Below are 20,479 nucleotides of genomic sequence, written 5' to 3' on the forward strand. Positions count from 1 at the left end.
GAAGGACAAACAGTGTATGTTCTCATTCATTTGGGGAATATGAATAATAGTGAAAGGGAATATAAGGGAAGAGAGAAGAAATGTGTAAGAAATATCAGAAAGGGAGACAGAGCATAAAGACTTCTAACTCTGGGAAATGAACTAGGGGTGGTGGAGGGGGAGGAGGGCGGGGGGTGGGGGTGAATGGGTGACGGGCACTGAGGGGTACACTTGACTGGATGAGCACTGGGTGTTATTCTGTATGTTGGTAAATTGAACACCAATAAAAATTAATTTATAAAATTTAAAAAAAAAAAAAAAAAAGAATAGATCGATTCTTGGATGCCTGGGTGGCTCAGCAGTTGAGCGCCTGCCTTTGACCCTGGGATGTCATCCTGGAGACCTGGGATCGAGTCCCACATCAGGCTCCCTACATGGAGCCTGCTTCTCCCTCTGCCTGTGTCTCTGCCTCTCTCTGTGTCTCTCATGAATAAATAAATAAAACCTTAAAAAAAAAAAAGAATGGATCAATCCCTTTTGTTGCATCTTTGCTGCCCTCACCTTAGCTCAGACTCTTATTACCTCATAGTTGAACCACTGCAGCAGCTGCCTGACTGCCCTGTCAACAATTTCTCCTGTTTTCAATTAATTCTCCTGAAAGGGTATTCTCAAAATGTCGACTCTCTGGTCAAACATTTTCAATCACTTCCCACTTCCTATAAGATAAAACTCAAATTACTTAGCCTGAAAATAAATGATATAACCATAACATATCCTGCCAATTTTATCTCCTTATGACCATTTACAAACTGCTACTTCAATAAAACTGATCCACACACCTTCTTCTGAGCACACCTTAAGCTTTTGCACCTTTACTCTCAATTTTCCTTTCCTAGAATGCACTCTTCCTTTTTCCTATCAAAATCTTACCCAGGCTTCAAAGTCAAATATTCAAAACTCAAATCTCACTTCTTCTGTGAAGCTGGACTCACCACTCCCAAGGAATAATCCCCCTTTCCTTTCAATTCTTATGGTACTTTGCCTACCAATCATTTGAAATATTTCCTTTACTGTCAATACCTTTGCCCTTGACCTCTGCTCTCCAATCTTCTTTAGAACCTCATTCCATTAAGGAGTTTTGATTCCTATAAAAAAAAGTTCAAGTCTCTTCCAACCTTTAAAGAGACAAAACCAAAATGAACAAAACTAAACTTCCCCACAATCTCACACCCCCTTTCTCCGCCTTCTCACTTCAGGTTTTCAGAATTTTATGTATGGCTCTATCTCCTTAGTCACTCCTCAACTGTCATCTGGCTTCTTTCACCACTACCATGACTTCATAATTTTACGATACAATGCACACATTTCAGAAACCTGGGCATCATTCTTGACTTTTCCATTTCTTTCAACACACCCATCCAAAAACACCCTCTGGGCCTATCAATTTTACTCCTTCCTATCTCTTGAATCCAACCCCTCCACTAACCCCATCACTGCTTGACTCAAGCTCTCACCGTCTCTTGCTTTCACCATGGCAACAGCCTCCTAAATGAATAATCTTCCCATCAGCAGTCTTTCCTCCCTCAAATCCACCATTGCCAGAAGAATCTACTTAAAACACAAGTCTTTTCCTGTCACTTCCTTTCCATGTAATACACTTCAGGGGCTCCTAATCACCTAAATTCAAGTTCCTCACTACGTCATGATCTGAATGTTGCATCTCTCTCTCTCCGGTCCAATCTCTGCCCCCACCATCAATACACAAGTTCTGAATTTTGTGGACTGTGTTGTCCAAACTGTGTTGTCCTTCCATGCTTTTGAATACAGGATTTCTTGCTTAGAAATCTTGACTTTGGGAGCCTAACAAAATCTTGCTTACTCATCCCTTTCTCTTTGAAGTCCTCCTTAATAACCACCCTCATCAAAGTGAATTACTCCCCCCTACTCTTGCTTCTCTTCCTTTTACACGCTTTTCTATGCATTAGGTTGAATCAGAGGACACTCCCAGTGTTCAGCCATTTCTTACCTTAAAAATGGCAGCATCATATGGTTCAAACAAGTCATACTACATTTCAGTCATCTATTTACATTTTGTAAACCTCCCTTCAGATTACATGCTCTCTGAAGGCCAAAACTATATTTTATTCACTTTGGCCTCCCCAATGCCTGGCACTACATAAACATTTAATATTTGTTGAACCAAAGTGAATAGAATTAGATGGTTTGTTCATATTTTTAACTTTCCAACATAGTTATGGGCTCTACATAATCACAATCTTGATCTCAATCGACACTTCTTTATACTAATTCTCAGTATTGCTTTGTATAGAGTCAGTTACGACGAGTATTTGAGAAATTAGGTTTACATATTTACTGTCATCTTTATTTAATTTTCGCATCAGTTTAGAGAGTTGAAGTGATACCTGTAACTCCTTTGTTTCTTGAAGTTTTCTTCTTTCAGCTTGTTCAAGTTTTTCTTTCCATGCTCTTTCCAAAGACAAACAAAATAATAGAGTTAAAAACATCAAGATGCATAAGACTGAGACTCAAAAGACAATCAAGAAGGAAGGGAACCACTTAGGAATATTTGAAATATGATAGTTTGAGGACATACTGCTCATACAGAAAGTAGGAAAACAGAGCCACAGATACCTCCTTATGTCCTCCCTCTCCACCAACTCCAACCCCACCTGTCCAATGATTCCAGGCAACACACTGACATCTAAGATATTGACTATATTCCACCTTTGCATTTCTGTCATGTCTCTCTCTTGCTGATGCAGTTTCATTCTTAAGGATGTTATTTCTTGCCGGCACAGACTATATCGTTCGGGGTCAATATTTCGACTATTTCTTTGAGCAGCTTTTAGCTTTTCAATTTCTGCTTTCAATTCTAAATATTTGTAAAAAAAAAAAAAAAAAAAAGCATGATTAATAACATTTTATATACATAATAATTATCACACTAGGCATAATTCTCCAATCTTTTTATTTATTTTTTTATTTATTTATGATAGGCACATAGTGAGAGAGAGAGAGAGGCAGAGACACAGGCAGAGGGTGAAGCAGGCTCCATGCACCGGGAGCCCGACATGGGACTCGATCCCGGGTCTCCAGGATTGCGCCCTGGGCCAAAGGCAGGCGCCAAACCGCTGCGCCACCCGGGGATCCCTAATTCTCCAATCTTATTTGAAGTTTTAAATATTACTAAACAAAATAGAATATTTGCAGAAATCAGTTTTAGTTTATTTACATTACCTATAATTTCTACTTGGCCTTAATCTGAAAAAGTGCTCCCCATCTTAATAAATTCCCCCCCCATAAGTAGAATGGCCATATAATGTATTGTCCAAAGTGGACACTTTTGAGAAGCACGATTATTTACACCAAGACATAAACCAGGATTGTCCCATGGGAAACCTTACTCATAAAGACATGTTGGATAAAAAAATCAAAGATTTTTCAAGCTGGAGTTCAGAATACTTATTTTTTTTAATCTTTTTTTTTAAGATTTTATTTATTTATTCATGATAGGTAGAGAGAGAGAGAGAGAGAGAGAGAGAGGCTGAGACACAGGCAGAGGGAGAAGCAGGCTCCATGCAGGGAGCCCAATATGGGACTCGATCCTGGATCTCCAGGATCACACCCTGGGCCGAAGGTGGCACTAAACCTACTGGGCCACGGGGCTGCCCCAGAATACTTATTTTTAATGAAACAGCCCTATTATGAAAAAGGAGTGAATCCAAAGGGGAGAAGATTGACCATGATACAGCAAACTTGTTCTTCTCTGGCCTGCTCCACTGGCATAACCATTCACTCTCTGCAGCTCAAAAGGGCCAGAGGACAAAAGACTATGAAAAGGTGGTAGTTCCACATAAGCAAAGAGAAAACTGCACAAACTAAGATTCTTTGCAGGCACTCAAGTCCATCCTAAGCAGGTGATTCCCAAGAGATACACAGAAAGTAATATTGAGCATAAATGAAGTTAGGCCTATGCTACAAACTCAAGCCTTCAGATCACAATCCTTTACATCAATGAACTAAGCAAGGGTAGAACAGATAAAGAGAATGACAATAGAAGAAAGGTCATAAGAGGAAAAGTAATAAATCATAGTATTTTTATTCTCCTGCACACACCTATGGCTCAGTCTGTAAGATTCTGTTTCTATGCTTGCTATTTCCCCTTCACCCACTCTCTAGTTTCTCTGCTCTTTTTCTGTTTTCCCCTTATTAATTCTCTTTTCCATTGTCCTTCCATCTCTCTTCCACCATCACTGTAGAATATTGACTATAATCTATTATAAATAGATATGAGAGAAGTATCTTTAATTTTCTTAAATTGCATATTTTCATAACTGAAATTAGTATTTGAGATTTGTTAGAAAACAACTTTTAAATGTTTAGAAAAATCTTCACCTCTAATTAACTTAGCATTCATATCTTCATTTACTTTGGCGATATTGACTATCATACGAGCTTGGCTGGCATATCTAAGTGTGTTTAATGTTTCTTCAATGTTGCTGGCAGCGGGACTGATTGTAGCGATCATTGCAGTTTTTGAATTTCCACCCAGACTTTCTTTTAACAGCCTTCAAGGAAAATAAGTTATAATTAAGCCTTGTTTCTACAACAACCTAATAGCAGTAATTATGTACAAAGCACAAAACAAACTAATAGGGTTTCTAATATAGTATTATACTTTTCACTCACATACCATTCAGGACTTTTTTTTTTTTTTTTTTTAAAGTAAGCTCTACACCCAATGTGGGGCTTGAATTCATGACCCTGAGATTGGGAGCCAGCCATGAGGCTCACCATTCAGAACTTTTTTGGTATATGTAGTTATTTTTAGATCTCATGAACATTTTGTTTTCTCCTATACTTTTTATATTGTTTTATGAAAGTTACTGATGCAAAGATTTAAAATGTGGTTCACCATCAAATATTAGTAAGATCCCTCTCGCCACTCCTCCTGTGAGCTACTTCAGGAAAGAAACTATGAATGTTAGTTATTTCTGTATTTCCAATGCTATCACAACCTTTAGGAATAAGTGCTCAATAAATATTAAACATGATGAATGAACACATAAGAAAAAATTTTGTTTTCTACTATATGCAAAAGCTTTCATTTATAGGAAAAAATATAGCATGAGACTAAAACAACTATCTTTAATGCAGAATGAATTTCACTATTCTTAGCTTTCAAAAGGCACACAAAAAATTAATTTTCCCTTAAATGTTTTGAAGTGAGAACTATATTTTCATAAACCAATTATAAAGAAACATTGCTGTCGGGGACCTGGGTGGCTCAGTTGCTTAACTGTCTGACTCTTGATTTCAGCTCAGGTATGACTCAAAATCATACATGAGATCAAGCTCCACATCGGGGCTGTCAAGTAGAGATGCAGCCCTTATCAAAGTTATATATTAACACTTATCACAATTGGATATTGAACCTATACAGATGTAATTTGAATATAATGTATCTGATTAATGAAAACATACTCATCAACGAAAACACTTATTAAACACTTAAATGCTAGTCAGTGGGTGCCAAACAAACAAAATGATTTCACTTTACACACATAGCAACATGTTTGGTAGTATCATATATGTTCAGACATTAAGCCCTAAAAACAGTAGTATTAGTACAAATTTCTTACAGTGATAGCATGTACTATGTACTAAGAGTTTTATATTAATTAATCTTCACTATAACCCTAAAAGATAGGTATTGTTATTATCTTCCTTTTTCAGATGAGGAAACAGACCTTAGAATTAAATGATTTGCCTGAAGTTGCAGAGCTTATAAGATACAGAGCCAAGATTCAGATCCACATAGTTTGGCTCTAGAATTCACACTGCTAAACCACTTCTTCTCTTCCCAGGTTATATGAAGGTTATATGAAGTCAGTCTATTGTTCTTTTCCCCACAGTACTCACTGTATTTTAAATACAATTATTTGTACTTCAAAAGATACTTGCCATGTAAGAACAGATTCACGGTAAGGAATAAAAACTCTCTTTCCGTTTGCTTGTTCAGAAAGTGCAGATATAACCTTTCCCAAAGTGAGCAAGGACTTGTTAATACTCACACCTTCCTGTATACAAGATAAAAACAACTAATTTAAAATAACTGCTCAGCAGTATACTTATTTCACAAAATATATTCCTTCCCTCAAATAGTTACTGAGTAAATATTTTCTTCCATAAACTACCAACTTTCTTACAACTCAAAATTTACTAATTATCTTTGAAAAGTAAACATAACCAAAAAAGTAAAGATCTTTCTTTAAACCACAGCAATGCAGTCTATAAACTGCAGATAAAGATAGTATTCGTTTTTGTTTGTTTTTGTTGTTGTTAAATACATTTAGTCTGCAACCTCCTAAAAATAATGCCCTGGAGAATAAGTTTTATTAAAATGAAAAAAAAACTTCACATTTTTTTAAAGTATATATATATATATTTTTTAATTTATTCATGAGAGACACACAGAGAGAGGCAGAGACACAGGCAGAGGGAGAAGCAGGCTCCATGCAAGCGGAGGGGACTCAATCCCAGGACCCTGCGATGACGACCTGAGCCAAAGGCAGACGCTCAACCACTGAGCCACCCAGGTGCCCCTAAAGTATCTATTTTTTTAAGTAATCTCTGTACCCAGCATGGGTTCAAACTCACAACCTCGAGATCAAGAATCACATGCTCCACTGACTGAGCCAGCCCAGTGCCCCAGAAAAGCCTCATATTTACCTTCAGTCGATCTCCACTAGTTTGAGCTGTGGAGCAGCGCTCACTGCCCGCCAGATCTATCAGGTTTATTCGGCTCGTTATTCTGTGATCATGTTCTTCCCCATCAACAGATTCTGTCTGTAGCAAAATATTAAAATAATATGTCATAAGTTCCTCCATGACTTATCAACATAAGTCTTGAAAGGGAAAATTATACAAGATTTCAAACCGCTCATTTATTTTTGAAACTATCCCTTTACGAATGTGTGATAATTTATGATTTACAATAAATATCCAAGAATACATAGAGCAATGCTTGCATTATGCCAAAAAAAATCAATTTAAAGAGATAAAAACTCACAATTACCCAATTATATTAAGGAAATAACCATAAATAGAGCAAACGCTTAATGTACAAAGGTATTATTTATCCCAGAATTAAAGGAGCAAGGTATTTAAAAGGAACATAAACGTCCAACAGTGAAGGAACTGGAATAGTCAATGGAATGTTACACAGCTATGAAAAATAATAACTGGCAAAGAATTTTTTTTAAGATTTCATTTATTTATTTATTTTAAAGATCTTATTTATTTATTCATGAGAGACAGAGAGAGAGAGGCAGAGACATAGTCAGAGGGAGAAGCAGGCTCCCCACAGGGAGCCTGATGCGGGACTTGATCCCGAGATTCAGGATCACGATCTGGGCCAAAGGCAGAGGCTCAACCACTGAGCCACCCAGGTGCCCCTTGGCAAAGAATTTTAGTAGCATAAAATTACTGCAGATTTTGTAAATTGGTTTAAGTATGATTGTAAAACAACTAAAATATATCAAAATATTTAGAGGGGCTTTATTTGAAGAGTGGAACCTATGGCTGAATTTTTTAAAATCTTTGACTTTCTGATATGTTTTTCCAAATACTATACAATTACCATATATTGATAACATATTATCATACATTAGTATGTTATATTAATATCAATGATATCATAAATAATCATATATTATTGGTTTTTCAAACAGTAAGAAAAAAGCTACTGCCATATATGCCATGAGTCATTCAGCTATTGTGTACACTAAAATCTGATTATGCTATATATTTATTTTACCATACTCCCATTTGATTTAAAGAACAAAATAAGAAAAACATGAAACCTGAATATATTTGCTACCTTACCTAGGAAAATAATCAATAAAAAGAGTACCTTGGTCTGGGTCATCACCAGGGTGAAAACTGAATGCGATCGGGAGCTTTTATCATTCATACCAGTAGCAGCAGTCGCTCTTTGTTTATTTCCCAATTCTAGCCAGCTCTTATAAGAAAGAAGAGAGGGAGGTTAAAACTGCAAACTAAAATTTATTGCAACAAATTAAGGAACAACAAAGTAAGCACATTTAGCAACATATATGCACTTTATAATCTGTTTATAAAATGAAATTAATAAATGTTTGTCATTTAATAATTTGTATTCTCATTGTCAATTTCATTTCCAGCATGGATAGCTGAATCAGGAAATTACACCTTTAAAACACTATTTCAGTAATGCTAAGCTGCTAATGGTCAATTTTTATTTTTACTTCAGAAGAGTCATTCTTGTTTTGTTTTGTTTTTTAAGATTTATTTATTTATTTGACAGACAGAAAGCACAAGCAGGGGGAACAGCAGGCAGAGAGAGAAGGAGAAGCAGACTCCCCACTCAGCCAGGAGCCCGATATGGGTTTCGATTCCCAGGATCCTGGGATCATGACCCGAGCTGAAGACAGATGCTTTACCAACTGAGACACCCAGGTGCCCCAGAAGAGTAATTCTTTTGACTGAAGTTTAACAAACAAAATCAGCTCATAATGAATTAACTAGATCAATCTTTTACATATGCACATAACAATTAAGGAGAAATATTCTTATGGATATCTTATGATATGATCTTTATATCTAGTAGAAAGAAAATATAATACAATCAATCTTACCTGGATATCAGAGTAAGAATTGACAACATTCCTATTTTTAAAAAGGAAAAAGACAAAATTGTTTTTACTGATAATTACACTCTTATTCTCATAAACTAATAATACTTCAATTACATAATTACTCTGAAGACCATAATTGAATAATTCATAGATATTATTATACTGACTCACAGAATCGTTCACTATCTCCATTCTTAAAGGGTAGGAAATGTTTTGATTTTATCAAAAAGTGTGGTTTCCACTAATGAAGCAGTTTAGCTCTTATTATTGTAATACTCAAGTCCAAATCATGAGACTAAAACATATACTTGACATATATGTGGAGATGGGTATGCTGGTATGTATGGGTGTCAACATAATCCCAGATTTACTGAATGGAGCTAAATCCATACCCAATCACTTTCCCTTTCCTGTAAGAAAACATTTGGAATGTTGAAAGATGAAGTAAATGACTGTTGGCATGTTTTACACTCTCAACCCTAACCTCATCTTAGCACCTTCTCCTCTCTTCAGTTTAGGGTAATAGATTTAAAAAAAAAAAAAAAAAAAAAAAAGGCAGCTGGAGAGGGAAAGCTTAACTTAATGGGGAAAGGGGATAGAAGGATAAAAATCAGATATTTCACACGTAGTATAACACTCAATGCCAGGCACTTCACAGATGCTGTGAAAGATAAAAATAACAAAAAACAAGGATCTAACACTCTAGTTGAAAAGAAAAGGAAAAAAAATTTTTTTTCTTTTTTTTTTTTGAAAAGGAAAAATTAATTTAATAATATTAAGGGTAGAAGGCTAAATAGTTATCCAATGGTTCAAAGTTGGGGAAGCAAATAAGAACAGTATTCATTTTATTCATTACTTCTCTCCTTCAGCTTCTGCTGAGCCAAACACTTACATTGACAGAGCTTCAACATATGGTCCAGAGACAGGATGCTCCCTTACTCTCAGCTAATAGAAGCAAACATTAGCATTATTAAAGACATAAGGAATATTTCATATAAAATTCTTAAAAGATTTCATTTATTTGAGAAAGAGGGAATGAGAGAGAGAGAGAGAGAAAGAAAGGAAAAGGGGGAGGGGCAGAGGGAAAGGGAGAAACAGACTCCTTTGCTGAGCAGGGAGTCCTATGCAAGGCTTGATCCAGACACTATGGGATCATGACCTGAGCCAAAAGCAGACTCTTAGCCAACTAAGCTACCCAGGCACCCCTAAAATACAGTTTTAAATGACCCTTTTTTCTATATTTGGAGCTTAAGGCAAAGAGACTTGCCTTTACTTGACCCAGAGATAAATATAAAGGTTCTCACAAACACAAATCTGGAAGGTATTTAAGACACTGCTTCCAGTATCACAAATGTTTCTGTTCTCACCATATGCTACAGTTCACTGTTGCATCAAATATATTACTAGTTCTTTATTCTTTTTTTTTTTTTTTTAGGGGATCACTGGGTGGCGCAGCGGTTTGGCGCCTGCCTTTGGCCCAGGGCGCGATCCTGGAGACCCGGGATCGAGTCCCATGTCGGGCTCCCGGTGCATGGAGCCTGCTTCTCCCTCTGCCTGTGTCTCTGCCTCTCTCTCTCTCTATCATAAATAAATAAAAAAAATTAAAAAAGAATTTAAAAAAAATATTTTATTTATTCATGAGAGAGGCAGAGACAGAGGCAGGGGGAGAAGCAGGCTCCATGCAGGGAGCCCAATGTGGGACTTGATCCCGGGACTCCAGGACCATGCCCTGGGCCGAAGGCAGACACTCAACCGCTGAGCCACCCAGGTGTCCCTAGTTCTTTATTCTTAAGACCCGCAGTAGCTATTCTCTCTATGCTTTTAAATCTCTCTAAAATACGTTCAGTAAATTTCAGACAGTTAAAATTTTTGTTTTACCTTATACGTTTTAAACTTTGTAACCCAAAATTGAAAACACATTTAAGTCAAAGAAGAAAATGCCAAGTTTAAGATTCTTGATGTTACCAAAGTAAACCACATGACCTTGAATAAGTCAAGTGACCTCTTTAGATTTTAGTTTCTTGCTCTCCAACATCCTTTCCAAATTAAAAAATTTACATTTTTTTGAAAGGATTTTATTTGAGAGAGAGAGCGCGCGCATGCATGCGTGCGCACATGTGAGCTAGTGGGGGGTGGGAGGACAAAAGGAGTATCTCCAGCAGACTCTCAGCTGCCCTGAGCACAGAGCCTGAAGCAGGGCTCCATCCACAACCCTGAGATCATGACCTGCATGGAAATCAGGAGTCAGAGACTTAACCAGCTGAGCCACCCAGGAGCCCCCAAAATTTTACATTTTGATACCAGTTTTTTAAAAAGATTATTTTTGGAACCTTTCTATTTCATAGAAAATACTATCTATAAGATACCAATTTGCTAAAGAATCTAATAAGATACATATTCTATGATAACAATACAACTTTTAAACTTCTGCTTTTTGGCTTTATAGACTTTTAGAGATTTTGTGTTTAAGTGGTCCAACCAAATCTTGGAACAAATATTTTACCTTTAATTATGATACAATATTTGCTTTAAAAGAGGCTAAATTTAATAACTAATTTCCACTAACAATAATGTTCAGCTTATTTACTACTCATTTGGATTATAGATCCCAAGTATTTGCTAACATATAATAGCAATACCAGTAAAAATGTAAGCCATATAGATCATCTTGAGAACTAATGTAACTATATACATTTATAAAAACAACTTAAAAACAAATCATAAATCGTTTTAATCTTACTGGCTGCTTTCTCTGCCCATTTTCACCTTTACAAACCAGAAGGTCATGAATTTTTTCATTATATACTTCAAAAAAGCTCATTTCAAGATGGCAGCTGACCTAGTAGGAGAAATAAAAACACAACATGCAAGTTATTTTAAAAACCCTTCCATTTTTTGCAAATCGTGTCTGATAAGGTTCTGATACCCAGAATATATAAAGGACTCTTAGAACTCAACAACACAAAGACAAACAACACAATTTAAAAACAGGCAAAGGATTTGAATAGACATTTCTCCAAAAAAGATGAGTTCTACTTACTAAGATCTCTGAAATGTTCAACCCCAGTCACTACCTCAGTCTAGCCCCTTGTCATGCCTTCATGCCTTCCTTATACAGTTTATAAGTCCCACAACTGGCCTCTGAATCCAGTTCTACTTCCTTTCAATCCATTCTCCACAGTGCAGCCAGAGCTAACTTTTTTTTTTCTTTAAGAACAAAAATGAGGGATCCCTGGGTGGCGCAGCGGTTTGGCGCCTGCCTTTGGCTCAGGGCGTGATCCTGGAGACCCAGGATCGAATCCCACGTCGGGCTCCCGGTGCATGGAGCCTGCTTCTCCCTCTGCCTGTGTCTCTGCCTCTCTCTCTCTCTCTCTCTCTCTCTCTGACTATCATAAATAAAAAATAATAAAAAGAAAAACTTTTAAAAAAAAAAAAAGAACAAAAATGAGGGATCCCTGGGTGGCGCAGCGGTTTGGCGCCTGCCTTTGGCCCAGGGCGCGATCCTGGAGACCCGGGATCGAATCCCACGTCGGGCTCCTGGTGCATGGAGCCTGCTTCTCCCTCTGCCTGTGTCTCTGCCTCTCTCTCTCTCTGTCTCTCTGTGTGACTATCATAAATAAATAAAAATTAAAAAAAAAAGAACAAAGATGATCATTTGACTTTCTTGCTTAAAATCCTTCCATAGCCTTCTAGATTCCTGGAAGCAAGGTTCATAAAGTCCTTCACAAGCTGAGTTCTGCCTCCCTCTCTGAGTTCTTGTCACCCTCCACCCTCAAATTCCATGCTAAAGCAAAGTAAACAATTTATAGATTCCCAAAGTCTCCCTACTTTCTTGCTTTCAAAGCTTTGAACATGCTCCTCCCACTGCCTGGCATGTCCTTCCGCCTCTTCACCAAACTATTAACTACTATGTCTCCTTCAAAAATAAGGTCAGTTGTTCCCTCATCTAAGAAAACCTGGCTCCCTTAACTCTTACTCTCACAGCACACTGTTCTTACTCTATCATACTATCTATTTAGCATTAAATTGGTTGTATTTGGCTATTTACTGGTTCATTTCTCCATTACACTCTCTTAAGTACAGTGACTGGGCCTTTTAATTCCATATTCCCAAATCTTGCACAATATTTCCCCAATTTCCCTTATCATAAGAATCACTAGGGGGATAGTATGAAAACTATAAATTCCCAGCTATAGCCCAGATCAACTAAATTAGAATCTCCAGAAGAGTTTTGTTTTGTTTTGTTTAGCAAGTATATATATATACACACACACACACACACACACACACACACACACACACAATCAATATGAAAAACTGTCCCTGACACATTCCTGGTGATTCTTATGATCAAGCAAATTTGGGGAAAAGTGATCTAATAGGCTGCTTGGCAAACAGTGGATGCCCAGTAAATACCTGCTGAATATATGAATGAGTAAGTGAAAAGGGAAACCAGTACAGACGTTTCAGGTGCAGTGTAAAAAGCATGGCTTTCTAAGTTAGATCTAGGTTCAGACTCCAGCTTCACTACTCTCTGCTTCATGTTGTTCTGAAGTTTATGCCTACTGTCCTTAGTTAAGTCTGTGTACTTGCCTGACTACAAACACACAATAGTACATAACTGACATATTATAAGCCACTTTACGCACACAAAGCCACTATACACACACAAAAGTAATAAAGCCAGAAAAGCTAGAGAAAGCAGAAGAGACGATCCTTCTATCACTGCCCACCAAGGGGAATTTATTCTGAAATTCTGAATCTCCAACCTCTCCTCCATATCACTGTTCCAAAGGAGAATGATCTAGAACTTAAAATTATGTCTTCCATAATTTCCTTAGTGGTAAAGACTGATTTTAATTTGGTTTGACCGTTTTCTAGTCTCTCATCAAGATTTATAAATGAGAACATACCTCTTGGGTTTGTTTTTTGGCTACTTGAGCAAAAATATCTTCACAAAACCTTGGAATTATTCCCGGTTCTTCATTAAGTCCCATCATCCTGGAAAATACATAATGAGTGGCAGGGGTGGGGAAGGACAAAACTAATTAGTGGTTTTTTAATTTTTTGGGGGGAAATGGGTTGGGGAGTGAATGGGAAGGAAGCTAATTAAACAGCATTCATATCTAATAACCTAGGCTCTAAAGTCAAATCTTCTTGAGTTCAAATCTAGAGCTCATTACTTATTACCTCTGTGACTCTAAATAAGATACTTAACCCCAGTAAATCTCAATTTCCTCTTCTACAAAATAGGATAAAAAGACCTATCTAACTCAGAGAATTGTGAGAAAGTATAAGCAGATATATATATAGATAGATATAGATATTATTTAATATATATAATTTATTAGATGACTTCAATTCTCACAATAATGTTTACAAAATAACCTCTCAGGGCTTTGGTTCACACAAGACATATTACGTACCATAAAATGAGCCAATGACACAAAGTAAACAGTATCTCCTACATGAGTTGAATCAGCCAAGTAACTTGCCCAAGTTTGCAGAACCACTATACAAAATGGAGGAGACTTGAGCCCAGATCTGTGTAGTTTCAAAACTACATTCTTTCTATCAAACCATGCTGTTTCTCACCAAAGATTTAAACATTCTCAATAACTGTACTTGGAATAAAACTTACGTATATGATTTTCCAGAGCCAGTCTGACCATAAGCGAAGAGACAGGTGTTGTAGCCTTCAAAGGCGCGTTCTAGGAGTGGTACTGCTAGAGTCTCATAAACTGTTGTCTGACTGGCATAATTTGGATGGCATTCATCAAAAGACCAGAATCCAATATTATAAATAAAACTATAAACTTGTTTCATGTCAGGATGTTCCACAGTTATTTCTTCCCCATTCATGAAGACCACCTGGCATGCTTTTTCAACCATCTCTCTTTACAAAGAAGCACAAAGAAAAATATTGTTACTGTAATTATTTTATTATCCCATAGAATATAATGAGAACCTCAAAACTAGTTAAATACAACATTCCTCCAGAGCAAGATAATTCTTTAGTTTTATGTGGAAAATGTAGACCAGCTAACATAATTATAGTGAGTTTCCAAATTTATATTTCCTACAGCTCTAGTGCTACCACTTAAAGAGAAAATGGAATTACAGATCTGTTGTCTGAAAAATTATCCTACTTCTACAGGATTTTCCATCTTTTTCCTTTTTCTCTTGAGCTCTCCCTTCTCCCACCCCACCTGCTATACTCTACCTATACTCTTCAGTTCAATTCTGGAAACTTTTTAATATATTATAAAGAAGTTTTGGAGGTGCGGATCTATATAAACCTGACATGAAATGCAAATATAATTTCAACAAACTAAGTTAAATAGAAGTCTCAATCATAAATCTCTTTTGGCTACTACCTATTGTTACTGTTAACCCAACAGTCCCTCCCTCTGTTACATTAGCTCCCTTAAAATCATGGGTCTTCATCATGTGCGTCCTTCTTCCATCTCAGATTTACACCTAACTCTTTCACTTACTCTACAACTACAGAAAAACATGATCAGTCCTTGCCTGGCCCCCCATATCCCTTTTGCCCCAAACTCTGTTTTAGATCAGAATTTATCCTGGAAACCACCTGCCTCTTCGATGTGACAAGTGCCCTTCCACTCCTGCTATTAGCCCAGTTTCCATGGCTTGTCTCATGGGTTTGGACTCAGGCACTCAGTTCCTTACTGAGTTCTCTGCAGTGTAGTCATCCATCGTGAGGTTTGTTCCTACCAGCTCTTCTTTCTGTTGCTTTTCATCCTATCACAATCCTTGAGGCCTTTTAGGTTTCCCCACTCTCTCCAGCCAACTCACCCTCAGTTCTCTCACTTATGACTAACCCCACACCTTCACTAACAGGCTTTAAAGCACTATATGACTTGTCTTTAACTACTGACCTTTTAGGTTCAAATGAGGGCTTCCTTCCCCTATTGCAGCAGTCAGCATATCCTCTTACATCTTGCTTAGATATATAACAGAGTTAACAACTACTAATTCTTGTCTTTCAGTCACCCCATAAAACATTCAAAAATAACTAGATGCCACATTCACACTCTGTCATGTCCATCTTTCTCAACCCCACCTGTAATCTGTGACTATCTCATCCACAATCACTTTGGAGACAGACTTTACAATCGACATCAAATCTAAAAAATCACTGTTATCTATAATTACTATATAGCAGAGACGACATTGGGGATGATACTGCACTGGAAGGGGTTTGGGGAGGACCTCCCTGGGGAATAAGTGACCCCACAAATGTTCTTTTTAAGGAAAACACAGAAGAGCCCACCCTACTTGGCAGATTTGAAAGCAGGCTGCATTAGAAACTTAAGTCATTTCGACTTTTTAAAAGCAGCACATCTAAAGAAATTTACGTTTGCCAATTTGGTGATTCAATTGTTTTAATTTTATACCTAATCATCAAAAAAAATCAGGGTTCTACAACTAAACCTAAAAGTTCTCTCTACATACAAATGCCACCGCCAGGCTTGAAGATGCATGAATACAATACACTCACACTTTCCAGAGCCAGTGAGGAATTGGACACATTACATGTCACTAGTTTGGCCTTAGATTTTAAAAGGTGTAACATACCTCTTGCTGAAAGGCCTCACACGTACTGCCACTGTCACTTGACTATTCTCTACTTTTAAGGGGTCTGTCTCTATAGAGGTGCACTGGCCTATAATTTCTTCTTCAAGAGGGAGTATATTTTCTTGTGACCTTTCCCTTTCATTTGCTAGAACAGAGCTTCTTGGCTTTTTAACTTGGAGGCTAGGCATCCTATTTTTCAGTATTGATGCAGCTGGGCTCGTAAGCTGTGGCGTGCCACACCTTGGTGTCAGTTTGTGCTCTACAACGTATTTTGTAGGTGTTTTTTCTAAGCTTTCAAACTTATTTGAATGTTTCGCCATATCCTTCCCAATACTTCCATGATGTAAAGCTCCTGTTCGTGGCACTTTGGTGTTCAACTTGCTCTGAAGAGGTTTTGTTGCCAAGTGGCCGGATGGGACAACTTTAGTCTGACTCTGGGAATCAGTGGGTGCACTATTACTTAAGTATTTAAGTGCAACATTTTCACTTGCCCCAGGGAGAGCTTTAGAAAAGGTTTCTTTGTGTTTTTCATCAGCCATCATTCCAATGTCTTTTGGGTCTTTGGCTAAAGGTACAGAAGATGCAACAAAAGAATTTTTATCTTTATTTACAATTGTTACATTTGTACTAACTTCCAGGGAAGCACAATCCTTTTCTGTTGTACTTCCCACATTCTGTGTTGTTTTCCATTTTGCCACACAACCTGTTTGAGCTGTTTTCCATTTTGCCACAGATTCTGTTTGAGCTGTTTTCCACTTTGCCACAGACTCTGTTTTAGCGCGACGTTGTAACGTAAGACGTGTTTCTGCAGTTTTTTCAGTTGAGTCTCCCAACTCACTGCCACACAAGGATGATTCTTTGTTCCTTGTAACTCTTCTCTGAAGTGCCAATCTACCTGTGGGGTTAGGGGTAAGAGGTACATCTCCTGTTTCCTTACAGGCAGAAATAACGTAAGTACTATTTATGTCTCTGATTTTACTTGCAGATTTCAATAATGGATCATCATTTTCACATTTTGACATATCTGAATTCAAATGCAGCTTACGTCTGCTACTATGGGTGAGGACATTCAATGGTGAACTCCTTTGGGAAGAAGGTATACCAAGGATATCGCTGTTATTTTTATTATACATGGTGTATATGGACATCGTGGCAGCAAGTTGTTTTAAAAAAGAATGTTGGTGAAGAACCTAAGCTCTTCTTTAGATGTTCATTTGACTTCCAGGCATATCTTGTGAATCAATTTCCAATTATCTGCTAAACTGTAAGAAAAAAAAAAAAAAACAGATTGCAAGACTAAAAATAGTCATGAAAAAATATGAGAACCTTCCATTGTGAAAGTAACTTCCTGGAGGAATATGTTAGAATAAACCACAAACTCCTCCTCAGATACTCTTCCCAAGATTTGTCAGACAGATCTCTCCCTCCAAAAAGCTTATAATCATTATGCAACAAATATTTACAGAGTCACCATTATCTCCTGGCCTTCTGATACATACTATGGATTTCAAAGACCCTGTTCCCATTTCCTTAGTGCAGAAGGAGTACACGGATAAATACTAGGCCAAAAAGGACAAGTGACTTAAAAGACGTAAAAAGTGCACGTCAAAGAAGATATATGAATGGCCAATAAGCACATAAGAAGATGCTCAACATCACTCATCATGAGGGAATGCAAATCAAAACTACAATGAGATACCACATTCCACCCATTAGGATGGCTACTAACAGAAAAACAAGTGTTGGAAAGGACGTAGAGAAATTGGTACCCTGTGCACTACTGGTGGAAATGAAAAATGGCACAGCTACTGTGGAAAATAGTACAGAAGTTCCTTAAAAACTAAAAACAGAATTACCATACCACCAGAAATTCTACTTCTGGATATCTAACCCAAAAGAATTGAAAGCAGGATCTTGAAGAGACATCTGTACACCCATGTTCATAGCAGCATTACTCGCGATAGCTAAGACATGGAAGCAACCCAAGCGTCCACACACTGATGAACAGCTTGCCAAAATGTGGGATATACACGCAGTGAAATATCACTCAGCCTCAAATAGAAATTCTACACTTTGCTACAATCTGGATAAAGCTTGAAGATACAACGCTAAGTGAAATGAGCCAATCACAAAAAAGACAAATATTGCATGATTCTACTCACATGAGGTACGTAACATAGTTAAGATCATAAAGAAAGAGGGATCCCTGGGTGGCGCAGTGGTTTGGCGCCTGCCTTTGGCCCAGGGCGCGATCCTGGAGACCCGGGATCGAGTCCCACATCAGGCTCCCGGTACATGGAGCCTGCTTCTTCCTCTGCCTGTGTCTCTGCCTCTCTCTCTCTCTCTCTGTGACTATCATAAATAAATAAAAAAATTAAAAAAAAAGATCATAAAGAAAGAAAGTATGACGGTGGTTGCCAGGGGCTGGGGACAGCGGCATAGAGTTTCAGATTTACAAGATGACAGAGGATTATGGGGATGGATGGTAGCAATGGCTACACAACAGTGTGAATGTCCTTAAGGAAACAGGCTTTAAGATGAATACATAAAAGCGGAAGAAGGTGATACATGTCAGGCTTATTTTAACACAATAAGAAAAAGAGGAGGAGGAGGAGGAGGAAGGAGCGGGGCGCACCAGGAATGTGCATGTCCCCAAAATATTTTCATTTAAGTACTCCCCGTTTGTGGATTAGGAGAGGGACTAAGAGAAACCCTAGCACCTAAATCAACGGCCGGGATGAAGCATTTTGAGGACACCTGTTGGATGCAGGTTAGATACAGGAACGCCTCAGGGACATTGGTTTCAGACGCATCACAAAGCAAGAGTATTCCCACAGAAATCCCACGGACGGTTGTGATCATTACTCGCTTCTGTCGAGAAAAATTACGCAAGATTAGACAAGAAGACAGCTTGCCCTCGAGCCTCGAGACAACAGCGCGGACACGTGCACCCCGAAGTAAACACGTCAACGGTCTCCGTCCAGCATCAATGGCTTTTTTTTAAAAAAAAAGAAAAGAAAAAAGAACATCGGTGACAAGCGAAAAGGCCTCGCTCCCAGGCCGCTCCCCACCAAACCGGAAACCGCGACGTCGACGACGAGTCCTGAATTGTGCACGTGGGCTTCTGGCCTGTACGACGGCGCATGCTCAGACCACCCCCCTCCTGCACTGCTACCCAGGAATGACATCACAAGGTAGACTTTTTAAGCAAAAGTCTTTCAAAAGTTCGAAAGAAGGGACGACCATTACCCACCCCAACCCCACCCTCTCAAAAAAAAAAAAAAAAAAAGAACAAAATCGTTCAGGATACAAGCACCTCCCTTCAAACCTTTCAACGAAACGCAGCACAGAACGTTCCCATTACGGAAATCAATTCAAAGGCAACACAACATTCTGGAAATCCTACGGCAGCTAAAAAGTAACTCGCTTCCTACACAAATACGGGCTTTGGGTTTGTTTGGGCAGTTTCGCCCCCGCCGTTTAAAGGGGCGCGGAAAGAAGAAGGGGGGCGGGGGGCGGGAGGGGGCAGGTCAGCCACACCCAGAAGCACAAGATCCCCGTGGACGGGCTCCCAGAGAGCCACCCCGAGACCTGGGGCGGCGACTGTACCTCTCAGGTGGCCCCCGACGGGGCGAGCCTGCGGCGGGTGACGCTGTGGGCCCAGGGGGGCCCCGCGGAGGCGCCGCCCGCGCGCGACCTCCGGCGACCCCTTCGCCGCCGCCGCCGGGGATTCCGGGCCCGGCGGGGGGACCCGCGCTGAGGCGTCCGCCCGCACGCCCCCACCGCCCCGCTACTTCGCCCCCCGCAGGGCGCCCTCACCCGGGAGGCCGCCTCCAGCGCGTCTGCCGCCGGCTCCCTCCCGAGCCGCAATTTGAATGGGCGCCCTGCCTCCTGATTGGCTGCTGGACGTCGCGTCGCGGGCCGCGCCCCGGTTTCCTCCCGCCCCCAGGAAGTGCCGGTCGCCGGACCCGCCCCCCGTATCCTTGGCAACAGGCCCCGCCCCCCTCGGACGCCGCGAAGGCGTGGGGTTTGGGCTCCTTTCAGTCAATCCCGCGCTTGCGCGGGGCTGGATTCTGAGTCGCACCTGGCAGCCCGCTAGGGTGGATTTCATTTATTTTAATTGATTTTTTTAAAAGATGGTATTTATTTATTTGAGACAGAGAGAGAGAGAGCACGAGCAGGGTGAGGGGCAGAAGGAG

The 20,479-nt window shown here is 39.1% G+C and overlaps 1 protein-coding gene across 1 annotated transcript in view; it reads right to left on the reverse strand.

The window, feature by feature from the left end:
• Positions 1-19,939, reverse strand: part of KIF14 (kinesin family member 14) — a 57,361-nt gene extending 37,422 nt beyond the window's left edge. The window contains exons 1-13 of the mRNA XM_055319495.1: positions 19,890-19,939; positions 16,281-17,542; positions 14,320-14,574; positions 13,592-13,679; positions 11,419-11,517; positions 9,571-9,623; positions 8,679-8,709; positions 7,916-8,023; positions 6,733-6,849; positions 5,965-6,080; positions 4,396-4,568; positions 2,725-2,872; positions 2,403-2,466 (exon numbers count right to left, since the gene is read on the reverse strand). Of these exons, the coding sequence (XP_055175470.1) occupies positions 2,403-2,466; positions 2,725-2,872; positions 4,396-4,568; positions 5,965-6,080; positions 6,733-6,849; positions 7,916-8,023; positions 8,679-8,709; positions 9,571-9,623; positions 11,419-11,517; positions 13,592-13,679; positions 14,320-14,574; positions 16,281-17,428 (2,400 nt within the window). The 5' untranslated portion in view covers positions 17,429-17,542; positions 19,890-19,939. The remainder of the gene's footprint in view (positions 1-2,402; positions 2,467-2,724; positions 2,873-4,395; positions 4,569-5,964; positions 6,081-6,732; positions 6,850-7,915; positions 8,024-8,678; positions 8,710-9,570; positions 9,624-11,418; positions 11,518-13,591; positions 13,680-14,319; positions 14,575-16,280; positions 17,543-19,889) is intronic.
• Between the last annotated feature and the right edge of the window lie 540 nt (positions 19,940-20,479).

The sequence above is a fragment of the Nyctereutes procyonoides genome, unplaced genomic scaffold (genome assembly GCF_905146905.1).
Source record: "Nyctereutes procyonoides isolate TBG_1078 unplaced genomic scaffold, NYPRO_anot_genome, whole genome shotgun sequence".
NCBI lineage: Eukaryota > Metazoa > Chordata > Mammalia > Carnivora > Canidae > Nyctereutes > Nyctereutes procyonoides.